This window comes from Megascapheus bottae, chromosome 30, assembly GCF_031878675.1.
Source record: "Megascapheus bottae isolate mThoBot1 chromosome 30, mThoBot2.hap1, whole genome shotgun sequence".
Lineage (NCBI taxonomy): Eukaryota > Metazoa > Chordata > Mammalia > Rodentia > Geomyidae > Megascapheus > Megascapheus bottae.
The window spans coordinates 12,420,708-12,442,303 of record NC_143538.1 but is presented as its reverse complement, the minus strand read 5'-3'; the positions used below and the strand labels follow the sequence as shown (position 1 = coordinate 12,442,303).

Genomic DNA, 21,596 nt, shown 5'->3' with positions numbered 1-21,596 from the left:
ATGAAAACACGCACGTGGGCGGACAAATTAAAAACAACTTTCTTCCCCCTAATGACGGTCATTTGAGAAAGTTACAAGAAGGAAATGGAAGCAGTTGGTGTCAGTAAAGAGACCCATCGGCTTGGAAATCGTCGGGTACAAAAATACCTGCGTTTGAACGATGGGGTTCCGAGGTCACTAGCCAAGCAGGGCCAGACCCAGGCAATCTTTGGTGATGCCTTCTAGCCAGCAAGCCTTTCTGACATCGCTGCGGCCTGGAGGGGTTCTGTCGCTGGGTGTCTGGAGCAGAGGTTGGCTTGCGTCTCCTGGTCAAGGCTGAGAGAGGATTTGGGTGAGGGGCCCTGAGGTGCATGCTGGGAGATCCAGATGCGTCATGGGAGCCGAGCACAGGAGGGATGGGGGGTGTGTGTGAGTGCACAGGTGGGGTGTGTGAGGATTGTGTCCACACATCTGGGATAAGAGGGCACGCTGTCCTCGAGGGCCTGTCATCGGGGCTTTGCAAGGACAGAGGGGAGCAATAAGGCCAGCCCAGGCTGCGTGGTGTGGCTTCCCCAGTGACCTGCCCTGCAGTCCTGCCGAGTTCTGGGCCACATCTCCCAGCAGCTCCACGCCTGGCTCATCTGAATTACAGATGAACTGGCACCGGAGGGACGGCAGAATGCATTTAAGTGAACAGCTCTCATTTATTCAAGGCTTGCTCACGCCGTTGGTATGGGGCTCTCATCAAATTCCTGGAGTGGCCCTCTGACCCTGGTCTACTAGAATATTCTCTCTTCCCCAGGAGAGCTGTAAAAGGCCTGAGACAGAATGGTGCAGAAGTGGAAGCATGAGAGAGTGGGAGAATGGGAGAGAGACGGGGAGGGAGCCACCCCCCTTCTGTGGGTTTTGGCGTTTCCTGTGCTCCTCACCCACGGTCTACACTGCTGAGAGGGAGGCTGTGCCCCTCGTCCCCGTCTGCTGAGAGAGGGCAGCGAAGGGGCTGCTTTCTTGGTGTTAGTGTGCAGTGGTGCTGGGATCTTGAGAATCCGCCATGGTCTCGGCTTGCTCTCCAGAACATGACTCACCTGCGTCTTCTCTCGCCCTGTGGTCTGGGGTCAGACTGGGAGGTAGACGAGGGGCTGGAGCGGGCAGCTTGGGTGGCCTGGAGTCTCCCAGGGAGACTTGGGAATGGCTCCGTGGAGGCCCGTGGTCCACGGTGGCGTTGGCCGTGAAATAGAAATAGAAGAGAAATAGAATAGTGGACACGCCAGGGATCTTTCTAGAAAGGAAAGAGGCTCATAGGCAGGATTCCACATGTTTGACTGAACTTGACTTTCGCTGCATGGTCTGTGGAGGGAAATGTTCAGTTCCCTTGAGACTAATAGCGTCATAAACACTGGATATTTCTCACATATGAACTCATTTATCCATGTGACCTCCCTCCCTAGTTCAGCTCACAATTGATGAAGTCAAGAGTCTAAGAAATAGCCAGGCTATTTCAGGAGGCTGACATCTGAGGGTCAAGGTTTGAAGCCAGCCTGGGTGGGAGAGTCCTGGAGACTCTTATCTCCAATTATCCAGCTGAAAGCTAGAAGTGGAGCTGTGGCTCAAGTAGTCAAGCTCCAAAATGTGAAGGGTCAGCAACCAGGTCCGAAGTTCAAGCCCTAATACTGGCATCAACAGGGAGGGAGGGAAAGAGGGAGGAAGGAAGCAAGGAGGGAAGGAAGGAAGAAAGGAGAAAAGAAAGGGAGGAAGAGAGAAAGACAAAGTGAGGGGGAGGAAGGAAAAAGAAAGAAGGCAGGCAGGAAGGAGAAGAAATAAGATCAGAACAAACACAGGGGAGACCTTAAACGGGGTGGCTCAGCTTGGTGCATCAAGATTCTGTCTGCTGCCAGAGCCCCGGTGCTCCACTGCCCTGCGGGGCCTCTCCTCTCTGGCCACTGCTACCCCAGTCCCTGTAATCCCTCTCCAGGCTCTGCCAACGTCCAGGGCCTCAGGCTGTGCTTCCTGCCATCTGTTCTCACCTCCCACTTCCAGCAGAAAGATGGGCTTGGAGAGCCTGTGAGATCTCCCCCAGGATGAGCAGGCCTCACCGCCCTGTGGCTGCTGGGATCTGAGCATCTGCTCGGCTCCCCTGGCCTTCCCCTCCCCTCTGCAGTGAGTGATTCATGGCGCCAGGGCCAGCGCCAGGCTGGTGTGCTGGGAGCCGGCTCAAGCACGCACAGCAGGAGTGGAGGAAGAGCAAGGCTGGAGAGGTGCATCCTTCTCCCTGGGTGTTGGACTGCCCAGGCTCTGCTGAAGTCACAGGAGAGTGGACAGGGACCCCAGGCTTCTCCCACAGAGAGGCTCAGACTGCGCCAATGCCCGGGAAGGAGGTGGGGGGGGGGCTGCTGAAACAAAAATGCAGTCTCCTTGTCACACTTGAAATTCCTGGGAGTTATTTTAGTCCTTGAAACAAATTTCTTCCCAGCTTCAAATTATGATTTCAGTGTCAGGTTGAAGCAATGCATTGGTTCTGAAGTGGTAGGAAGGCAGATAATAAACTATGCAAGGATTGCCAACTATAGGTAGAATATTTACTGTATTTAATTTTCTAAATTTGGACCGTGAGCAGAGAAATAGAGAAATGTGATCATCTTCCTTCACCCCCAACCTTATGCCCTAAAAATTTACTTATTATTAATACTTAAAACCCATCTCTCTGTATGAATCACTGGCTATAAAAAGGCATACATTTTGTTCTCCTCCTATTTTATACATGCATTTCTTCAACTCGCTCCTCTGTGGCTGGGCTCGCTGTTAACAATACATATCTTTGAGCCAGCTCCTGGCTCACATCTGTCATCCTAGCTGACATTGGTGCCCTAGCCAGCCCGGGCACAAAAGTCTGTGAGACTCTCCTCTCCAATGAACCACCAAGAAGTGGAGCTGTGGCTCAAGCGGTAACATGCCAGCCTTGAGTGAAAAGGCTCAGCGACAGTGTCCAGGCCCTGAGTTCAAGCCTCAGGATGGAATCCAACAAATAATACATACCCAACTGTGTCGTTACTGATTTGCAAAGGTATTATAAGCTCTGCAAGCCCTGGAATCCAGGGACAGCCATTTTCTCTACTGCCTCCCTTCTTCCAGTGGCACATCCAACGGTATGTCTTTACCTCCTTCTTTCTTTGTCAGTTCAGAGCTGTGTGTGTGTTTGGCTGGCTCATTTGTAAAGGGATGGGAGCCTAAGAGGAGAAGACCTTTGTCTGGAAGATCTTTCCCTTATCAAGGCTGCCTGAATTCTAAGCCCGATGGGAAAATGATGTTGGTTTTAAAGTCTCCCTCCCCACCCCGCCATTTTGCAAGATGGCTTCTGGCTGTGGCTTAACCGTCTGCCCAGCGTGGTTATGGCAGGAGCCCTGGCTTTTTAAGTTGATGCTGTGGTTTGGGGAACACTCAGAGACTTGGTTTCTCCACAGCCTCATCAGGTGCATTGCTGCTGGGGTGGGGAGGGAAGAGAGGAGAACGAGGGAGAGACTGGCGAACACCCTTGGCTCATAAAGCATCAGGCACAGGATATCAGGAGACTGCGGTGGTGAGAATTGTGGTGTTGATCGTGGTGCTGTTTTTTTTGAGGGCTGTTGTAGGAATATAATTGATATATCTTCTATTTCCAGGAAGCGTGGTAATTGGGCTGTTCTTACAAGATTTTAGAATTTTGAGCAGGAGCCCATTCCCCAAATTGAGAAATGCTTTTCCCTTTTTAAAGGACGGCCCCTCACTCCCCAGGCGCACTGATTGGATGCAGTCCCTAAGACGCCACATGTCCCCATCTGTCTACTCCTCCCCCTTTAATGTTTTAAGTGGCGCAGATCTCGTTTAATCTCTTTCCTATAGCGAGGAGGGAGGGCGGTGCGGGGATGGCTGGCAAGGAGCTTTGAGTTCCTCTACAGAAAGCCAGATCCCTGGGTCTCTACCATGGGGCTCGAATTCTGAGCCAGAATTCCAGCTCACTGGCGTGGACCCCACCCAGGGCCGAGCCTCTTCTCCCTGGCCCTCTGCCAGCTCGTGGCTTTGCCGAGTGCAGAGAAGTGTCTGGGCCCTGTACCGAGTCACAGAGGGATGGGAAAGCCAGCTCTGTAAACCTGTGTCACGTTGGGGAAGAGAGGGCCGGCACCTCTCCAACTCCCTACTTCCTCTTGTGTGAAATTGTGGTCTCATGGCACCCACTGTGTAGAGATGGGAAAAAACAACTGACCTAGTGAACACTTCCTCAACCTTGCCTGCCGCTGTTGTTGTCATTAGTATTGTCTCAAAGGTAGGAGCTGTATCCCGTTGATGCTGGAGGGAACTGAGGCCACAGAACTGGGCCACTAGGCTTGTGTGCCAGAAGCTCTGCCGGGGGCTATGCTGTGTGGGGCTTCCAGCCACCCACTCGCCCCTTCCCTCTGTGATAGACGCCTTGGGTGCATCCCGTGTTCTGCATGGACACCCGCCCCCCTGAAATGCTCCTGCTCTCAAGATGCCTGCCCCTGGTAGGGGATCCATTGGAGGACAGGTGGGGGTGCGTGCTCGGGCGCAGGGCTGGAATGGGGGCATGACAGGCAGCAGGCCATCCTAACAACTCTGAAAACTGGGTCAGCAAATCGAATGTCACGTCTAGCTTCTGTGAGTTCTCAAGAAATAGCAGCTGTGAATCTTGTCATTTGATACTTTGCTCACTGTGGACGGTGTGTGTGTGTGTGTGTACATAGATGTACGGATGGATAGGTATAGGTATAGATAGATGGATGAATGGATAGGTGGATGGATGGATAGACTGACTCCTAAACTGCAGTTACAAACAAGTAAGACAGTTTCTGACATTCCCATCTCTGTGCCCACGTGAAGCTCCTCCCAGGCTCAGCCTTGGGACACGGGGCCAGTGACATTCCCATTGGTGGACTGTCATCTCACTTCATGCCCTGATTTGTAGCATGGCATGCCTCACCACCACCCCACCCCCCCATATGAGAGAGCAGAGCTCCATCCGCAGGCTTCCTGGGGTCTCCAATTACAAACAGCCAGTGCCCTGGGCCCAGGAAAGAGGTCGCACTGGTAAATTGCCACAGGAAATACAATTCCAGTTTGTATTAATCGCAACCTTTCTATTTATTCCTCCCTTACCACGTGCCACTCACTGTGCTAAGTACTTGCTGGATGTTTCTTCACTTAAACATGGCGCATTCTTAGACTCTAAGCGGGGAGATGCTAGGTTCCCCCTCCCCCCATTACACAGCAATCGTCTGTTGTAAGCAAGGCATTAAATAATAGCATGAATAGCTGGGCTGACTTTAAAACTGTGAGCCTCTGGCTCTCATTTTCCTGAACAGCTGGGGTTCTAGGTGTCGACCAAACCTTTTTAAATCTTCACGCCCTTGTTTCTATGATGCCACTTGGGGGATGAAATGTCCCTTTCAGCTACTCCTTGGACATTGCATCTGCTAATGAGGTTCTGCCCATATATTCTCCTTCCCATTCAACCCCTTAGCGTTACCCAAATTTTATTTTCCCTTTCCTCTTTTTCTTCATAGGTTTATTAGCATAAGCCATTTTTAGCCCACTCTTATAATGATAAATGTATTAATTCCTCATGATTACAATCAACATTAATCACGTTGAGCCTTACAGAATCATACAATGCAGGGCTTTGGGGAGAGTCTTCCCCTCCCCCATCAGTTGTGGGGCTTGAACTCAGGACTGAACGCTGTCCTTGAGCTTTTTTGCTCAATGCAGATACTCTACCGCTTTGAGCCACAGCTCCACTTCCAGTTTTCGAGTGGTTCTGTGGAATTAAGAGTCTCATGGGGACTTTTCATGGTTTCAGATGGCGAGCCTCAGGTCTTGGCCTCCAGGGTGAGCCATGGGCACCTAGCGGGGAGACTCGTCTTGGCAGTGATCACTCCTCCACACTTCTGCAGCCTCTGCAGCTGAAAAGACACTTGGGGCTTCATTTATTGGGATTATGGCTCTGGTGTGCCTGATAGGGGAAAAAAAACAAACTAGAAGATCCGCTTTGCAGATGGGGGTTCAAACCGACCTTGCTGCCCACCAGATAATAAGAGCCTTAGTAGCAGATCTTCAGTCCAGTAAAGCTTAGACAAGGCTCGTAAGCCTGAGCCTCAGTGTCCTGTTTTCACTTTGGCCAGAGTCTCCAGCTTTCTTTCTCCATGGCAGGAGGGGAGCTGGAGGACCCCTTAGTCCAGTGATACTGGAAAGGAGCGCGTGAACTCTGTGTTTCTCCCTGACGTGCAAGGGTTATTCAGGAGAGTCTGTTTTTAATCCTTCAGCATTGACTGAGCTCCTGCTGAATGCTTGGGTAGAAGAAAACAGGAGCACAGTTTATGAAAGCTAAGGAGTGTTAACAGTGTTAACGAATGCATCCGCCAGAGTCCTCCTCCCTAGCCTGTGAGCGAGAGTCAGTTGTCATCCGTCTCATTACGCTCCCTTTCTCCGGTCACAGATGTGAAACACTGGGTCGCTTCCGTTTTTCCAGCGTGGAAATAAGAATCGCGTGGTTAGCAGCCACGTGGACCTAGAGAAAGCTGTGCTGTCCACCCGTCGGCTGTGCAGGGATTAGAACGTATCAACAGCAGAACTCTTGAGTTCGCTAACTGCTATTGTCCTTCAGTTTATTAGAACTATCATTAGCTCACATGCACGGAGCACTTAGGCCAAGTGTTTTCTACAAATATTTACTCTTACTGAAATCACGACGAAGCACTTCCTGCCCCTGGCCTGCTTACACATGAGGAGAGGGATACTTGAGGAGGTCAAGTGCTCTGACCAGTAGCACAGTGAGGACGTTTTAGGGAGAGGAAGTTGGAGAAAGATGGGATGGGAGGGAACAGAACCAGTGTCTGAGGAGTGCACACAGGTGGGAACGGGCCACAGGGAGGGGACACGCGTCCTGGACTAGAGCCAGGCTGTGACAGAGTGTCCACAGGGACCCTGTGTGTGAGGACCCACCAAGGAGAAGTGTTACTCAACCAATGGAAGGGCTTGAGTGTTAACCCCAAATGGTACATGTTGGGGAGTCAGCAATATCTCAATAAAATCAGTATGAATGGGATGGAGATTCCACAGATGGGACGTTTCAAATGTGTTCTCTCTTCCCCTTGTTTCCCCGCCCCCCCATCAGTTTTCTTAAAATCCTAGCGTGTGGAGTGGTCAGTTACTGGATGAGTATGAGTATAGGCTTAGGAGAGCGATGGTTTTGAGTTACAACTCCAGCCTTACCGTTTATTAGCTGAGGGTTCATGGGCAGGGTTAATGGAATAGTTCAGAGCCTCGGTTTCTTTGTCTATAAAGTGGAAATGACCATTTCAAGGTGCGGGTAGACGGGGGGGGGGTGCAGCCAGACAGCATTTACAAATTACTTGGGGCCAACATAGTCTCTATCATCTAGTTTATTTGTGATTATGTAGATTTATGTTCTATCCATCGATTATTCATCCTACCAGCTGAACTTTGGAAAGATACATGGCAGAAACTTCTCACACATGGGCAAGACAAGAGTGATACGCAGGCCCGTTAAAAGTCCACCATTAAAAAAATGCACACACACCACTTACTAGCTTAAGGATTGCAGTGTGCTCCCTTTGAAAAATATCTTGTTGGGGACCCACAAGTTCCTCTTGTGACCAAGTCTGTTTTTCCCTGTGTGGCCTGGGACACATGTGTCTTTGAGTTCGTAAGAATAAGAAAGGGCGCCCATTGCCTGTCTTAGCCACTCAGAGGCTGATACCTGAGGATCAGGGTTCAAAGCCAGCCAGAGCAGGAAACTCTATGAGACTCTTATCTCCCACGAACCACCAGAAAACCAGAAGTGGCACTAGCCTTGAGCAAAAGAGCCCAGGGAGAGTGCCCAGGCCGAGTTCAAGATCCACGACCAACCAAAAGAAAAAAAAAGTCCTGCTTGCATTTGTGCACACTGGAAAAATACCGTGCTTGCTGTTGCTCTGGTTGATTTCATTCTTTTTACCCCTGGTCGATTAGTGGGAGCTTCTTCAGACTTTCACCTGTCCCTCTCCCCGCACCCCTCTTTCACTTAGCTCGTGGTCTTGAAGCAACCTTGGTGGCAGGCTTGCTATTTAAAGGCACCTTGAGAGGAATCCCCTGACTCACGCATTTGCATATGAGGCCAGCGTGTGGGGTGTGTTTGGAAAGTCAGCAATTCCCCATAATATGGGATGACGGCCTTTGGGCCAACGCTGACATTATCCAGCTCGGGTTGGCTGTGTCGGGCTGGCTTCCATCCCACATTTTTTGCTTAGCTGAAAATGCTGAGGCACGGCTAATGAATGCTGGAGTTAGCTCACCTCCTCAGCACTCACCTGTTCTAAAGTGGACACGGCATTCCGACACACAGTAGGTCCCCGCTCCCCCCTCCCCGCCTCAATTTTCATGGAATGCCAACATGCAGTATTGTTAAGCAATTAAAGAGCAATAAAAGAAACCCACTTAAATGACCGTAACCTCATGGGCTCAAAATAATACACCATGGGAAGGTATATTCCTGAGAGCTCCGGGAAATAAACTCTTGCACTGGAGTAGTTAAAGCATTGCCAACGAGATCTCCCAGGCAAGGTATCTGAGTGGGAGACACGACCGGCTTCTTTTCGCCTTTCTTTGTGGTCTCTCCTCGTGTGGCGTCCTCAGCTCCAGGATTGCTTCCATGCCTCTTCGGTCCCATGCAGGAAAAAGAATTTAAACCACCACCACAGTGCTACACACTTCGCCAGTTCTTAGGGAAAAACTCCTCTCACCCATCTGTTGCCCTTGACGCGGTGACATTTCGCCTCCCCAGAGTTGGCGGGTGGTGGACCTTACGTGAGGCATTCAGAGCCCCAGACAGATCCAGTGACTGGGTTCGTGATTGTGTACACCCGGATCCCGAGCAGTGCCGGGGAAACGAGCTTGGATTAGAACTCAGAGGCCCTGTGGCATTCATCTGTTGCTCTTGCTTCCCATGATAAATCTCTTTGCCTGCTAGGATGGTTTGACTTTTACAAGATCTTGATTTCCATTTTAATAATCCCCAGTCTTCCCTCGACTCTGCAAAGGAATTAAATTTAAATATGTAGTCTACATTTTATCTTGACATTTTCTTTAGAAGTCAGGAACAAGAAGGAGAAAGGAAAGGAGGGGGCAGGTATTCAGATTCCCCCCTCCATACACACACATCATGAAAGCAAAATCCTTTTGTTTCATTGAAAGCTTTTGTTCAGATCCTTTGGGGACAAGTGTAAGGCCAGGGGCCGCTTCCAGAGCCTCGGGGCTCTCCAGTTACCTCTAGAGACACCAGGAAAAACCTGCATCCCACGGCCCAGTTCTCTATTGAGAACCCACCGGTGTCGGCATTAAGCGATGTAGCTTCAAGATAGTCTTGTCAGTTGAACTGATCTGGAGTCTTTCCTCTCCTGTCAGAGCTGTCTGTCTCCTTACCCGTACTCCTCATCACTCTGATAGCCCGTCAGGAACATAGGGCTTGGCCCATCCAATAACATTATGAAATTGATGCTGACACTTCCATTGGCACTAATTTCACTAAGAGATTGGAGCCAGAGGACAAGTGATTTTGCTTCATGGCAGTTAAACTTCCCAAGTAGATCAAGATGGCCTGAGATTGATTGACCTGTATGTACCCAGAGGAAGACGAGAGGGAGAAGGGAAGGGAGTGGGAAGTGGAAAAATCAATGGCTGCATCATCGTCATCAAGTGATATTTATTGACTGTTCTGTGTGGATGTTCTGAAGGTCCCCGGGTTCCACAGACAGCTCCCACCGAGCTTTGGAAAGGTTAGGCTAGGAGCGTGCTGGCCAGTATGGGGTCACTGGCTGGCTTGTGACACTGCCCTCTACTGTCTGGAATCCAAGACAACAGCTGAATGTCTACATCCCTGGTGCATTTTCTCCACTCTGGACAAGCCTTATGTTGCCTTTTATTGGGGTGACTGTATCATCAAAAAGAAGGGGTTACTATTATGAATTATTTGGGGCAAGCAAATCTTGGGCAGGTCAGGATGTGTGGCTACCGTCCTTTTAGGAGAAGGCCTACATTTTTATCCAAATGTCTCGAGTTTAATGATGAATCAGGAGACAGGCTTTGGACGGGAGAGGTCACGTAGGAAGAAGAGGTTTTACTTTACAGATTGCCTGGTTCAATACGAATCTGAAAGTCCTTGCGAGACACCGTAAAATAATACCATAAAAACGTATGGCTAGGACCCACAGAAATTGAAGGAAGAACGTGCAGATTCAGATTGGATACGCAAGTCTTTGGCTTTTTGACTTTGTGGCACAGTTAATTTATGAAGAGAGTCTCCTCCTAGCCCTTGCCGCCCTCTCTAGAAGTACAGTGGTCTGTACTTCTGCTTGCTGTGATTTTCACCGAGAATACCCCATGGAAGCCATAATCGTCAAGTTTTGTTTATTTTACTTTTGGCTTATTGAGACAGGGTCTCATACCGAGGCTGGACTTGAACTCATGGTCTGCTTCCTGAATGCTGGCACACACAATGCTGTCCAGGTTTTAAATTACACACTGTTCTCAGAATCACAATGGACTCTCACACCTTCTCCCTCCACCCTGGCAGGGTACCTGTATTGTATATGGCCTCTACCCGCGGGTAACTTAGCAGCTGTCTGAGTGTTCGGCTGAGTGTGGCACTGCAGCCTCTCTGTGCCGAGTTCCGAACCCACTGCAGTTGCAAGCATCTGCTGGGGGCTTGATCTAAAGACATCGCACTTCAGTATGCACACCACCCATGGAGCTGCGTGTTGTCTGGCGAGACCAAAGCAGCCACAGAACTGTAAAGATGCACCGACCCGTGCATTTGACTGGACAGCTGTTACTGCATGCGTGACTTCGTGTGCATTCTTGCTCAGAGGCTCAGATGTGAACCACCGGTGGTTCCCGGCAGGCTGGCGTGTGATTTTCTTGTCTGGCTGTCCTGGGAGACTAAAGATGCTTCCTGGAGCTCAAAGGACACTGCGGATGTCGGTCTGTCCAGCAGAGTTCCTGCAGGGGAGGCAGGGCAGCTGCACAAACAGGCGCAGGGGCTTGCGGTGCTCGAGGTGCGAGAGAAGAGACAGCAGTGCCGAGAGGGTGCTATCTCCATTGATCCTGGTGTTATATTTATACCTTCACAGGCTGGAAATCAATCCCCCCCGCCCCTGCCCACCCCCGTACCCTTGCTGTCCCCACTGCAGAGCTGTTCCAATGAAAAGCTTATATCATCTTTACGGCTTGTCTGTGAAGGGGACGAGCAGGCCAGGGGATTAATAGAGGTGGCCCAGGCCCAACCGCCATCCAGGTATGTGGGGAGAGGAGGTAGTTGCCAGGCTCAAGGTTACTTGAAGGTGACAGCCTGTGAGGAAGTGGAGCTAGGACCTGGAGATTGGTGCTATGCAGCATTCCTTGAGACGGGTGAAGGTGTGGGCAGATGGAACTTAGGCCTTAGGAGAACGTAGGAGTCTCTGCTGGGCCCAGGGATGTCCCCAGGCTGTCTTTCTCTCCTCCCTCTCAGCTCCTCATATGCTTGAGTAGCTTGGTCCTCAATGCCTCTCTCATTGGCCTCTTGGTGCTCTTTCCTCCTCCTCTCTAGCTCACAGCTCAGGACCCTACGCCTCACACGGCAATTAGTAAGGGCCTCCGAACTTCTGTGACTGTTCACAGACCCTTCGTGGCCCAGTCACTGTGAAAAGGGTTTTTAAGGCCATCACTCTGGAGAAAGCAGGTGGGTTTTCTGCAAGCGGCCATTTGTGATGCTCTCTCTGCTCACGCCTTTAAAAATACGTGGAAGAAGTGGAGGGGTGGGTTGAGAGGTGGACAGATCTTCCGGGGAAGTCACCCCCATTGGGGTTCTAACGTCAGCTGAACTCGTCCCCACGGAGGGTAGAAGGAGTGGGATGGTGGCAGCTGAATTTGGGGCATTGGAATCTGAGCCATGATCCCATTGTGTTAGATAAAGCAACGCCAGCATTGGGTACTTGTGGTCCTCTTGGGCGCGTCGCTGGAAGGCAACGGTTTACTTCTGGCCCACGCCTAGAATGTTCTGATGTACCTTCCGTGCATGGAATCCTTGGCGAAGGGGGCCGCCAGCATTTCCCCACGTTCCGGGGGCCACTGGGGCAGTTTGTGGGTCTGAAAATTCCCCGGCGGTGTCACGAGTTTCTCTCCTAAACGATGCCCAGTGGCCCCTAAGGGTGAGCCTCGAGGCGCTGGAGATTGGCAGAGCTACATTGGTAGCTCAGTAATACAGTGCCCGCCCGGCCTGTGCAAGGCCAAGACTTGGGTTTGACCCCTATTAGCACCAAAAATCCCGACTGGCTTGGGAAAGAACCTGAGACTGATCCACAAAGCCAGCCTGGGCACAAAAGGACCTGAGACTCCTATCTCCAGTGAACCACCAGAAAACTGGAAGTGGCGCTGTGGCTCAAAGTGGTAGAGTGCTAGCCTTGAGCTGAAGAGCCCAGGGACAGTGCCCAGGTCCAGAATTCACCCCCCGCCCCATGCACAAATAAAGAGGGGATACCAGCCATGGCTTGTCCAGCCGGCCCGTGGGGCCCCTGCCCAGAGGTCAACCCTGCACGGCAGGAGCCTGGCCAGGAAAGGACAGCGGTGACTCATCTGGGCGAATCCTCTTGGGCATAGCCCCTGTCCCACAGCTGCCAATAAAAATTAAGAAGTTGATTTTCTCTGGTTTCCTCTGAGGAGCGTGTGCAGAATGGGAGCCCTTTCTGAGCGGGGCTGCAGTTTTTAATTGTGTTTGTTGTGCTTTCCCTTTCTCCCCTTTATGAGTTTCTGCTCGTGGATTTGTCGATGTGCACCTCTCGCCCACCAGGGACGTGTCGATGTTTGATTTTTTATCAGCAGGAAAAGGTTGAGGTTTTTAAAAACTCATTTTCTTAATCCAAAGGTTGGCTTGTTTGCTTCACTCTGACACATTAAGAAAAAAAAAAAAAGGCTCGAGACCCTTCCAGCTTTGTTTTCGTTAACCTCCCCGCGCTCACATCTCAGATGGTCATGGTTCCACTCCCTGGAGACCCAGCAGGCAGAGCTGGGCTGCAGCCAGAGAGGGAGGAGGCGGAGGAGGAGGAGGAGGAGGAGGAGCTGCTCTAGGATGAATGGCAGTGTTGACAGCTCTTCTTTCTTTCTTTTTTGGGGGCATGAATCCTTTTGTAGGGATTTGATGCCCACGGGGCCGGGGGGGGGGGGCGGGCAAAGCAGGGGAGGTATTTAAGCAAGAGCATGGGAGGGCATGGCTGACTATGGAGGTCTGCTCATGTCCCCTGAGCCTGGCGCTGTGGCTGTGGTCTTCTGCTCTATATGCGCCTGGCTCTGGGACTTGGTGGGTGTGGCTCTGCCTCATGGTTCCCAAAAAGACTCCACAGGGAGAAGGGAATCTCTGTAGAAGAGATCCATCCTGCCTTCCGCACGCTTGCATTCTGAAGGAAGAGAGGGTGTGCTGTGTGCCTGGGGGTTGGGGGGACACTGAAAATGACCCCCCAAAAGGCTTTCAAAGGTGGGAGATGAGATTGCCTTCTCAGCTCCTCTTTGGCAGGAGCTGGGATAAAGACAAGGCGTGTGGAAATGGACGGTTCTGGCCCGTCCCCTAGCTTTTCATTTCTTTTAAACTCAAGGCTGGTGATCTACCATTTGAACCACAGCTCCACTTTCATCTTTTTGCTGACTGGAGATCAGAGCCTTCCCTGCCTGGGGTTGATGTCCAGCTGAGATCCTCAGACCTTTGCCTCCTGAGTGGCTAGGACTGCAAGCGTGGACCCTGGCTCCCACTCCCGCTGGGGCGGGCTGGGAGGACTGAGAGTAGAGCTTAGTTTTCCTTGTTTCGCTGGAGGTCACTGTGAAGTTCTTTGGGAAGTTTATGAGGTGTTTTCCACAATGGAAAACAGGTGATTATAGCGACCATTTGGACGGCCACTTATTGCTACTTTTGCACACGGTCTATAAACAACCGGCCATTTGTCATGGGTTGGAACCAGCCCGCGTGTGCTGACAGAGTGGAATCCAGGATCTTTAGCTTGCGTGTGCGTCTTTCCACTTAGTTCTGCCTCATTGGTGCTCCGCCTTGCCGTTCAGTGCGAAATAGTCTCTCCATAAACTTCAGCAAGATGTAATGGATTTCTACCGTAGAAATCCCGTGGAGTCGCAGACCCAAAGCACAGCAGGCGCTTTGTCTGGGGACCCTGTGCCTGGCTAAGCAGCCTAAGCATAGACAACACTGCCGGTACAGAACCACCCACCGCCTCGGCTAATTCTTTCCACGGGCGTTGTATTGTCTCTGTGGGGGAAATTACAGCACCAAACACAGGGGTCGCCCTGCCGACATGGCCACATTTGTGATTTTGGTCAGGTTGTGCTTGAAAGTCTCCCTGCTCCTTGGAATTCTTTGGGGGTGACAGCTCTGGGGTGGGCAGAGGGGCGAGTGCTGTGTGGAAGGTGTTGGGATGGGCGGTGAGGACCTTTCGGGGGACAGCAGGCTGACATCGACGGTGCTGTGTGAGACCTGGCTCAGGCCACCTGTGAGTGAGGAGGGGGTGTGACGGACTCCAGCGAAGGCCACATTATTCCCACCCCCCACCCCGCCAGGCCCAGGCCCCTGGCCATGGGGCTCAGGTAGAAAGCCCCTGCTGACCTGATGCCTGGGCCGTACCTTTGGGCCCACTGAGTCCCAAGCCCTGGGGGTGGAGTCTAACATTGGTAGTTATGAAACTTCCCAAGGGAACAAGGGATAGAGCACACATTACTGTTGGGGCGTTAAAAACAAAACAACAAAACCCTCTTTACTGCTATTTAAGCAACAATCTTATTTATTTTTAAAACTTATTACTTTGGGCTAGTAGAGCATCTCAAATGGACCTGGGAAGGGCGACTGTGGTGTGAGGCCCATTGGGGTGTCTGAGTTTCTAAGACTTGATGTCATGCAGCGAGTAGCTGGGTATGGTGGCCGGACTCTGGAATCCCTGGAAATATGTGGGAGCAGATCACAGCCCAGGCCTATAGCCAAGAAGCCACCAATGCCAGAAGAGACTGTGGCTCAGTGGTAGAGGACCTGCCTAGCCTGTGTGAAGCCTGGAGTTCAATCTCTAGCTCTGCCAACACAGAAAAACAACAACAACAGCAACAGAAAGTCTAATGATTTCGAATTACCTGTATTTAGAAGGGACTGGAGATCTACTTAGGTTACTTTGATTCTCCTCTGTTTCCCAGTGGGTTCTGTGGTTAAGAAATGGGTGACGTGGTCTGAATTCGGCATTCTGGGCAGGTGGGAGATAACGGTGGGAGGAGCCAGGAAATGGGGGCAGGGCCAGGAAACGGCCGGGGGTGACCTCACCAGGGTCCCATGTCTCTCCCTGTGTGTGCAGGTCCCGTGGCCGTCATCAGTGGGGAGGAGGACTCGGCCAGCCCACTGCATCACGTTAACCACGGCATCACCACCCCGTCCTCCTTGGATGCGGGGCCCGACACCGTGGTCATCGGCATGACCCGTCTCCCCGTCATCGAGAACCCCCAGTACTTCCGCCAGGGGCACAACTGCCATAAGCCAGACACATGTGAGTACCGGGACGGGGTCCTGCCCCTTCTGGGCAGGGTGGGTGGCATGGTCATAGACCGTTCTGGAATCTTCTGCCAGCTTCCCCCTCTCTAAACCCTTCTTCCTTTGTCTCAAATGTGGAGGTCACCTGAGCGGGGAGAGGCCAGCAGTCAGGGTCCCCGGGGAAGGGAAGGAGGCAGATCTGAGTCTAGCTCCCTCTCTCGCTCACCAGGGCTCTGGACAGGAAGAGCAGTGTCCCGGTAAGGCAGGAGACACAGACACGGCCGGTCCTCTCTGGAGACTGAGCCTAACAGTTAAGACCAATAACCGGACTCCGTCCACACCGCAGCCCCGAGGCCATCAGAGTGTCCGCCGAGCCTCTGAGGGAGGGGAAGCAGAGCAGGGGCAGGGCAGTCCAGACCTTTGACGGGAGCATCCCTGTAGCTGCCCCTTCCCGTGACAGGAACGCCACTCAACTGCCAGGAGCTTCTGCCACCCCATGGCACCTCGTCTTCTCCACTTCCCCCTGGTCACAGCCCCTTCTTGCATGTCTGCTGGGCCCTCAGCTTCCTGGAAGGACAATTCCTTGTCCTAGTGGCTTGTCCCTCCATCCGTTTCCCCTTGCTGTGTCTCTAGGCGTGTGACCTCTATCTTTCCCACTGGAGAGCAGGGACACAAAGGGACTGCCTGACAGCTGGCAGGAACCCCAAGCCATGAGCTAGGTTATAGCCTTGCAGCCAGGAAGCCCTGAGAGTTCCCCCTCCGTTCCCAGGCTGCCTGCCCATGGCTTCTCTTCACATCTCCTTCTAGGCCTAGGGTAGAGTTTCATTCTGGTCTTGCTCCCCGCCCTGGGACGGGCTCTCTGTTCTTGGGCCATGAGCTTTGTTAGCTCACGGAATTCTCGGTGCTCCCACTGGGTCATCCTGAAGTCAGGGGGCCTTTGGCTGCTCCCCCACCCCCGCCTCTGCTTCTATTTCTGTGACTCTGAGGGCGGGCCTCCGCCCCTCCCCAGAGAGGAGGGCAGGGGGAGGACTGGGTCAGACTCACAACTAGGCCATCATCTGCCTCTCAACCTTGAGTCTCTTCCAAAGACAGCCCCAGGACTGATGAGAGGAAGAATATTTGGGCTCTGGACAAGAGCGGGGTGAGGAAGAAAGATCTTTGTGTTTCAGATTAGTAGTAGAAGTCAAGTTAGAAACCTTCTACACTTCTGCTCTGGCTGAAAGGTCTTGCGTCAGGTCCGCTAGTGATGTGCCTGGGCAGGAGAGCCTGTCTGGGTCCAAGCTCCATCCAGGGCCGATTTGGAGGGATGTTGGGGTGCCATTGGATTTAGGCAGAGGCAGCTTCTACCTAAATGTTGGCTGTAGGCGTGGTTCATGTGATCCAAGCTAGTTTGCCTCTCTACTGTGGGTGATGGATTAGAGAACACCGTGTCTTCGCTCCTAGAGAAGGTGCAGCCTTAGCATCCTGCAGGCCCCCCAGCTAACGGCCATCAGCTAAGCAGTCTGTCACTTTGCATGTTGTACGCGCTTCTCTGTTGAAAGGCACCTTATTTAGTATGCACTGCTGTCTTTGTGACATTGGACTCAGGGCCGGTCAGTGGAGACAAACTCATGAGTTCACAGTGGTGGTCACCGAAGTCCACCTTTGTTCCCATCCGCCCCGTGGATGCTTTGGGGCCCCAGGTAGAGAATTTCAGGGGCCGTGGAGAATGTGTAGGAGCTCTGGATACGACGTCTGAATGATTGCTGGATGGGGTGGATGTGTCACATCCCAGGGGGAGTTTTCTTTGGAGCCATCAGAGCCGGTGTTATCAGGAGAACCCGGGGCCCAGGCGTGTGGCGGGGAGAGCCCGTGAGTGTCTTTTGACATCAGCGTGTACACAGTGCACAGCCACGGGGCTCCCGCACTAGGAAAATCAGGGGGTGGTCTTGGCTCTCCGAGCATGGGCTGCAGGGCCACCTCCCTGCGGAGTTGGGCCAAGCTCTGTGTGTAAGAAGAGGCGGATGGAGAGGACCAGAGACGTGGAGGGAGCCTGCAGGGCCCATCCGAGGGAGGCGGTGTGATGACCCTAGCTCACCAAGGCTCTGGAGTTAGGAGGCGGTGGCTCCCCCTGGCCCCAGTTCCCTCTTCCCCATCAGGGCATGGCAGGTGGCTCTAATTGTCTGCAGAAGGCAGACAGAGCTGCCTCCCTCCCCACACCCTCTCCCCAGGCCCTCCCTCCGTGATGGATGGAGCCGAAGAGCGCTTGCTTTCCTCACTCCTCAGCTTGTTCATTGCACATGCACCAGGAACCTTTCTGCTTTCGGGTGCCTCTGCTCCCCGATTTCTATCTGTCTCTCATCGGGTCTGTCTCGTGGCTCATCGCGTGTGTGCATGTCAAGCCGTCAGGGTACTTAGTGACCACCGGTGCCCGAGGCTTCTCAGATCCATGCCTTCCCTCCCCCGCCTGCGTTTCTGACAAAACAAGAGCGCTGCATTTGACATTGTCTTTGTTCTCTCTCCTGGAATGTATCACACCTTCCTGAGTATCCAGAAAGGGGACAGGAGAAAGTTGTGTCAATCCGGCCTTGGCCTCCCACACCCAGATATAAGCCTAACCATCGAACTTCCGACGGTTAATATAAAGCCCCTTGCCTGTCTGAAGCACCAGGAAATGGCTTTCCTGTCACTCAGCAGCTTGTCCTTTCCCTTGGGCAGAGCCTTACAGAATGAGACACCCCCGGGATTTGTTCCATTGGTGTCCGTGGGGAGAAGGGGGATATATATATAATATGTAATATTATATATATATATATACATGGTTCTACCAGAGGCCCAAAGCAAGAGCCTGCCTGATCACCAGCCAGAACAACCCTTTTCTATTTGGCCGTTGACCGCCTCGGGTGAGCCCTGCCCGCTCTTTTCTTCTTTGCTCTCCCCGAGGTCTGTCTGATGGCTGTGGTGTCTTTTTCCCCCTGTGTCTCTTTCAAGTTGGCCTCTGGGTGACTCTGCCTCCTTGCTGGACGCCCGATCCTTCTCTTCCTTATTGCTCCGTCTGTTCTAGATCTACCAGGGGATGTGGTAACTCGGACATGAAGTCTTCCTGGGCCTCACTCTCTGGAGATTGTAAAAAAAAAAAAAATCCAACTTTGGTTGGTTCCTTTTCTTCATATGCTCAGTCAATAGACAATTTACCAACACTTTGCTAAGTGCCAGGCCCCGGGGCTGGTGCCAGCCAATCTTTCCTTACACCTCATTATCCACAACACAGTTTTGGAGGACATGGCCTCAGGGCAACTTCTCCTCCACCCCTCGCCCCCTAACGTACCAGCTCACGAGGCAAGAACTTCTTGTCAAGGCTGGAGATGCTCATTTCACGGACTGTTTCTTGAGCTGGGGCCGGTTGCTGGGCCTTCACAGGCTGAGCTGGTGGCTCCTTCTCTCCTGAGCCACTCCGTCACAGAACTTGCCTTTACTGAGGGGGAGTGTGTGTGTGTGTGTGGGGGGGGGAGTTGCCAAGGCCAGTTTCCCAGCTGCGGAAGGAAGCACAGAGCCCACACTCACGGCACAGTATTCATAACGTACATCAACGTGATATAGATTTCTGTCACCATCTAGACTAACAAACATTGCTCAGTGCAGGGGTGATGATGGGAGTTTATTCCCGGCCACTTAGCTCAGCGCGATGGACTCACAGATGAAATATAGAAAAACAGGCTTCTGTGCCTGGGGGACCGACCCCGGGTCCTGGAGCCAGTATCAGAGGCCGTCCATTCCTGCATGGTTGCAGTGTGTCAGCTCTGCCATCCTTCCCTTACGGTTACACGCTCAGAAGTGCAGAGCTGCACACAGGCATACTAATGAAAGGAAGTACTCACGTATAATTATGTTCATTGTAAATACATAGTAAGTTGGTTGAAACAGAGTTCTGGGGGGGATGGTTGAAGGTGAAGAATGATAGGACCCCTTCCCCTCAGTCAGATGGGGGGATGTGAGCCCAGGGGATGGTGGGTAGATAAGCAGTAAGCCCCTCGCTTATCATCTAGAATCCTAGAAACAGGACCCCTCCTCCTGGAGTGTTTTGACCTCCATCTTCTTCAAGGAGTGAGAAGACGAGTCCCCCGCTCCCCGCTCAAAGGTTTCCTGGAGACGTGCGCATTCCGCTCTTGCCGAGCTTGTGTCTGGGTACCAGCTGGTCTGTGCTGGGAATGGAAACCAGCTAGGATACCCACGGCAGACAAGTAGGAATCGAAAGACGAGGTTCTTGCTGGGCCTGGAGAAGGTTGCTTGGTCTTAAAGTCAATGTGGGCATGGAGAAGAGGCCATTTCTTCCCTCAGCCCCAGGAAGGGACAGGAAGTGGCTGCATACCACGGAAATAGCGGGTCCTGGGTCATGGCGTTCTCCAAGGTTTCTGGCAGACTCGCAAATGCCCTTTGGTCACGCAGATCGGGGCCTGCTGTTGCTGTGTGGCTAGGAGTTCATGCAAGCGCTTTTAACTAAGGGATCCAGTCATTGCTCCTCAGAGCCAAATTCTCACCGCATTCCTCAGGAGCAAGGCACAGTCCAAGCCACTGTTTCCAGACTTCGCGTGGAAGGTCAGAGTGCTCCTTTCTTTCCAGAGAGGCATGTGACGCTCTTGACTCTGAACATCCAGGGCTGGGTCTAGCAGTGGTCTGGCATTCGTGACAGGCGCATGTGTGGTCCTGGACTCTCACATCTGCACTGGCTTGGTTATGCGCAAAGCATTCCCTTCTCTAGACTGCAGGTAAGAAAAGGCGACTCAGAGTTCTTCTTGCCTTGAAATGCTAGGAGAATTTTGAAATTGTGAAGCTTGCATGAGAGGCACGTGTGTGATAGTCCTTGCCTTGACAACCGTATTTTTACAACTCTCATTTACAATTTTGGATGTAAATATGCTGTTGGGGGGAAATCAGTTTGATGCTGGGAGTTATTTCTGCAAAGATAAGAATTCTTCCCTCCAGTGATTTCTTTCTTTCTTTCTTTCTTTTTTCCCCCCTGTTACTATAAGAAATAGCATTTTATCACCCGGCCCTGTAGCTCCAGAGATGTTCTTAGGAGTCGAGACTGTAATATGTTCGTTGTCAGGACATGATGGATGCAGATGAGTTTGCAAGGCTCCAGCCAATTTCCTTTTGGGTTAATGAAACTGGAAAGCTGTGGGCTTAACTGGAGGGTGGCAGAGAAATTCGTGGAGGGGTGTGTGTGTGTGTGTGTGTGTGTGTGTGTGTGTGTGTGTGTGTGTGTGTGTGTGGTTGGGTGAGTTTTTGTTTTAGTTCTTCCCTTAGTGGCAGAATTTATTTTGGAGAAGCAAATGTTCCTTATCCGTCTGCTTACGTGCAGTTTAGAACAACTCCCCTAGAAACTGCACCTCCACAGAACACTCCACGTGTCTCATGTTTTGGACTCTTGATTATATCAATTGAGACATTTTTTTGGTTCCTGAAAGTTTTAGACAATCTGGGCCCCTCGAGAAGGCAATAAGCCCGTAATGAAGGCCCCGGGGCAGGCTCCTGGTGAGACAGGCTAGGCTTTCTTGTGATTTTCTTTTGCTGTCCCTTCAGAGTGATAAAAAAATAGCTGTAGACGCCTTAGGGCATTATTACCAAAATACGAGGGCCAGGCAGAGCCGCAAAGGTCGTTGCGTCTTCCTGTGGGTTGACTGAAATTCTTGTTCTCCTTGTCCTGAATGCTGCCATGTTTTTATCCCTTCGCCAGTGTCTCCTAAGGGGACTGCCACAGCAGTGGCTGCCTTCCCCAGTCTCTCCCAAGGCTGAGGAGGGAAGCCCCCGTCCCGTCCCAAGGCCAGGCGCGGACCTGAGTGAAGGGTGCTGAGTGTCTCCACTGAGCCCCGGCCCTAAAGTAGCCGGGGCCCCTTGAAGCTCAGGAGGTGGGGGATGCCAGACACGTGAAATCTCCCCAGCGCGTGGCTCTCCTTAGGGCGGCCAGAGTGGTCATTTGTGGCTGTCACCCTTACGGTTCTGACCCGGTCACCGTGCGGACATTCAGGGCTGTGCCTGACCCTGGCTTTTGTGTGGA

At 52.1% G+C, this 21,596-nt stretch overlaps 1 protein-coding gene across 4 annotated transcripts in view; it reads left to right on the top strand.

Moving 5' to 3' along the window:
* Ntrk3 (neurotrophic receptor tyrosine kinase 3) overlaps nt 1-21,596 on the top strand; it is a 178,328-nt gene that overhangs the window by 81,750 nt on the left and 74,982 nt on the right. For all 4 annotated transcript variants that reach the window (XM_090321690.1, XM_090321689.1, XM_090321692.1 and 1 more), the window contains exon 12: nt 15,387-15,575. In XM_090321690.1, the coding sequence (XP_090177816.1) occupies nt 15,387-15,575 (189 nt within the window). The remainder of the gene's footprint in view (nt 1-15,386; nt 15,576-21,596) is intronic.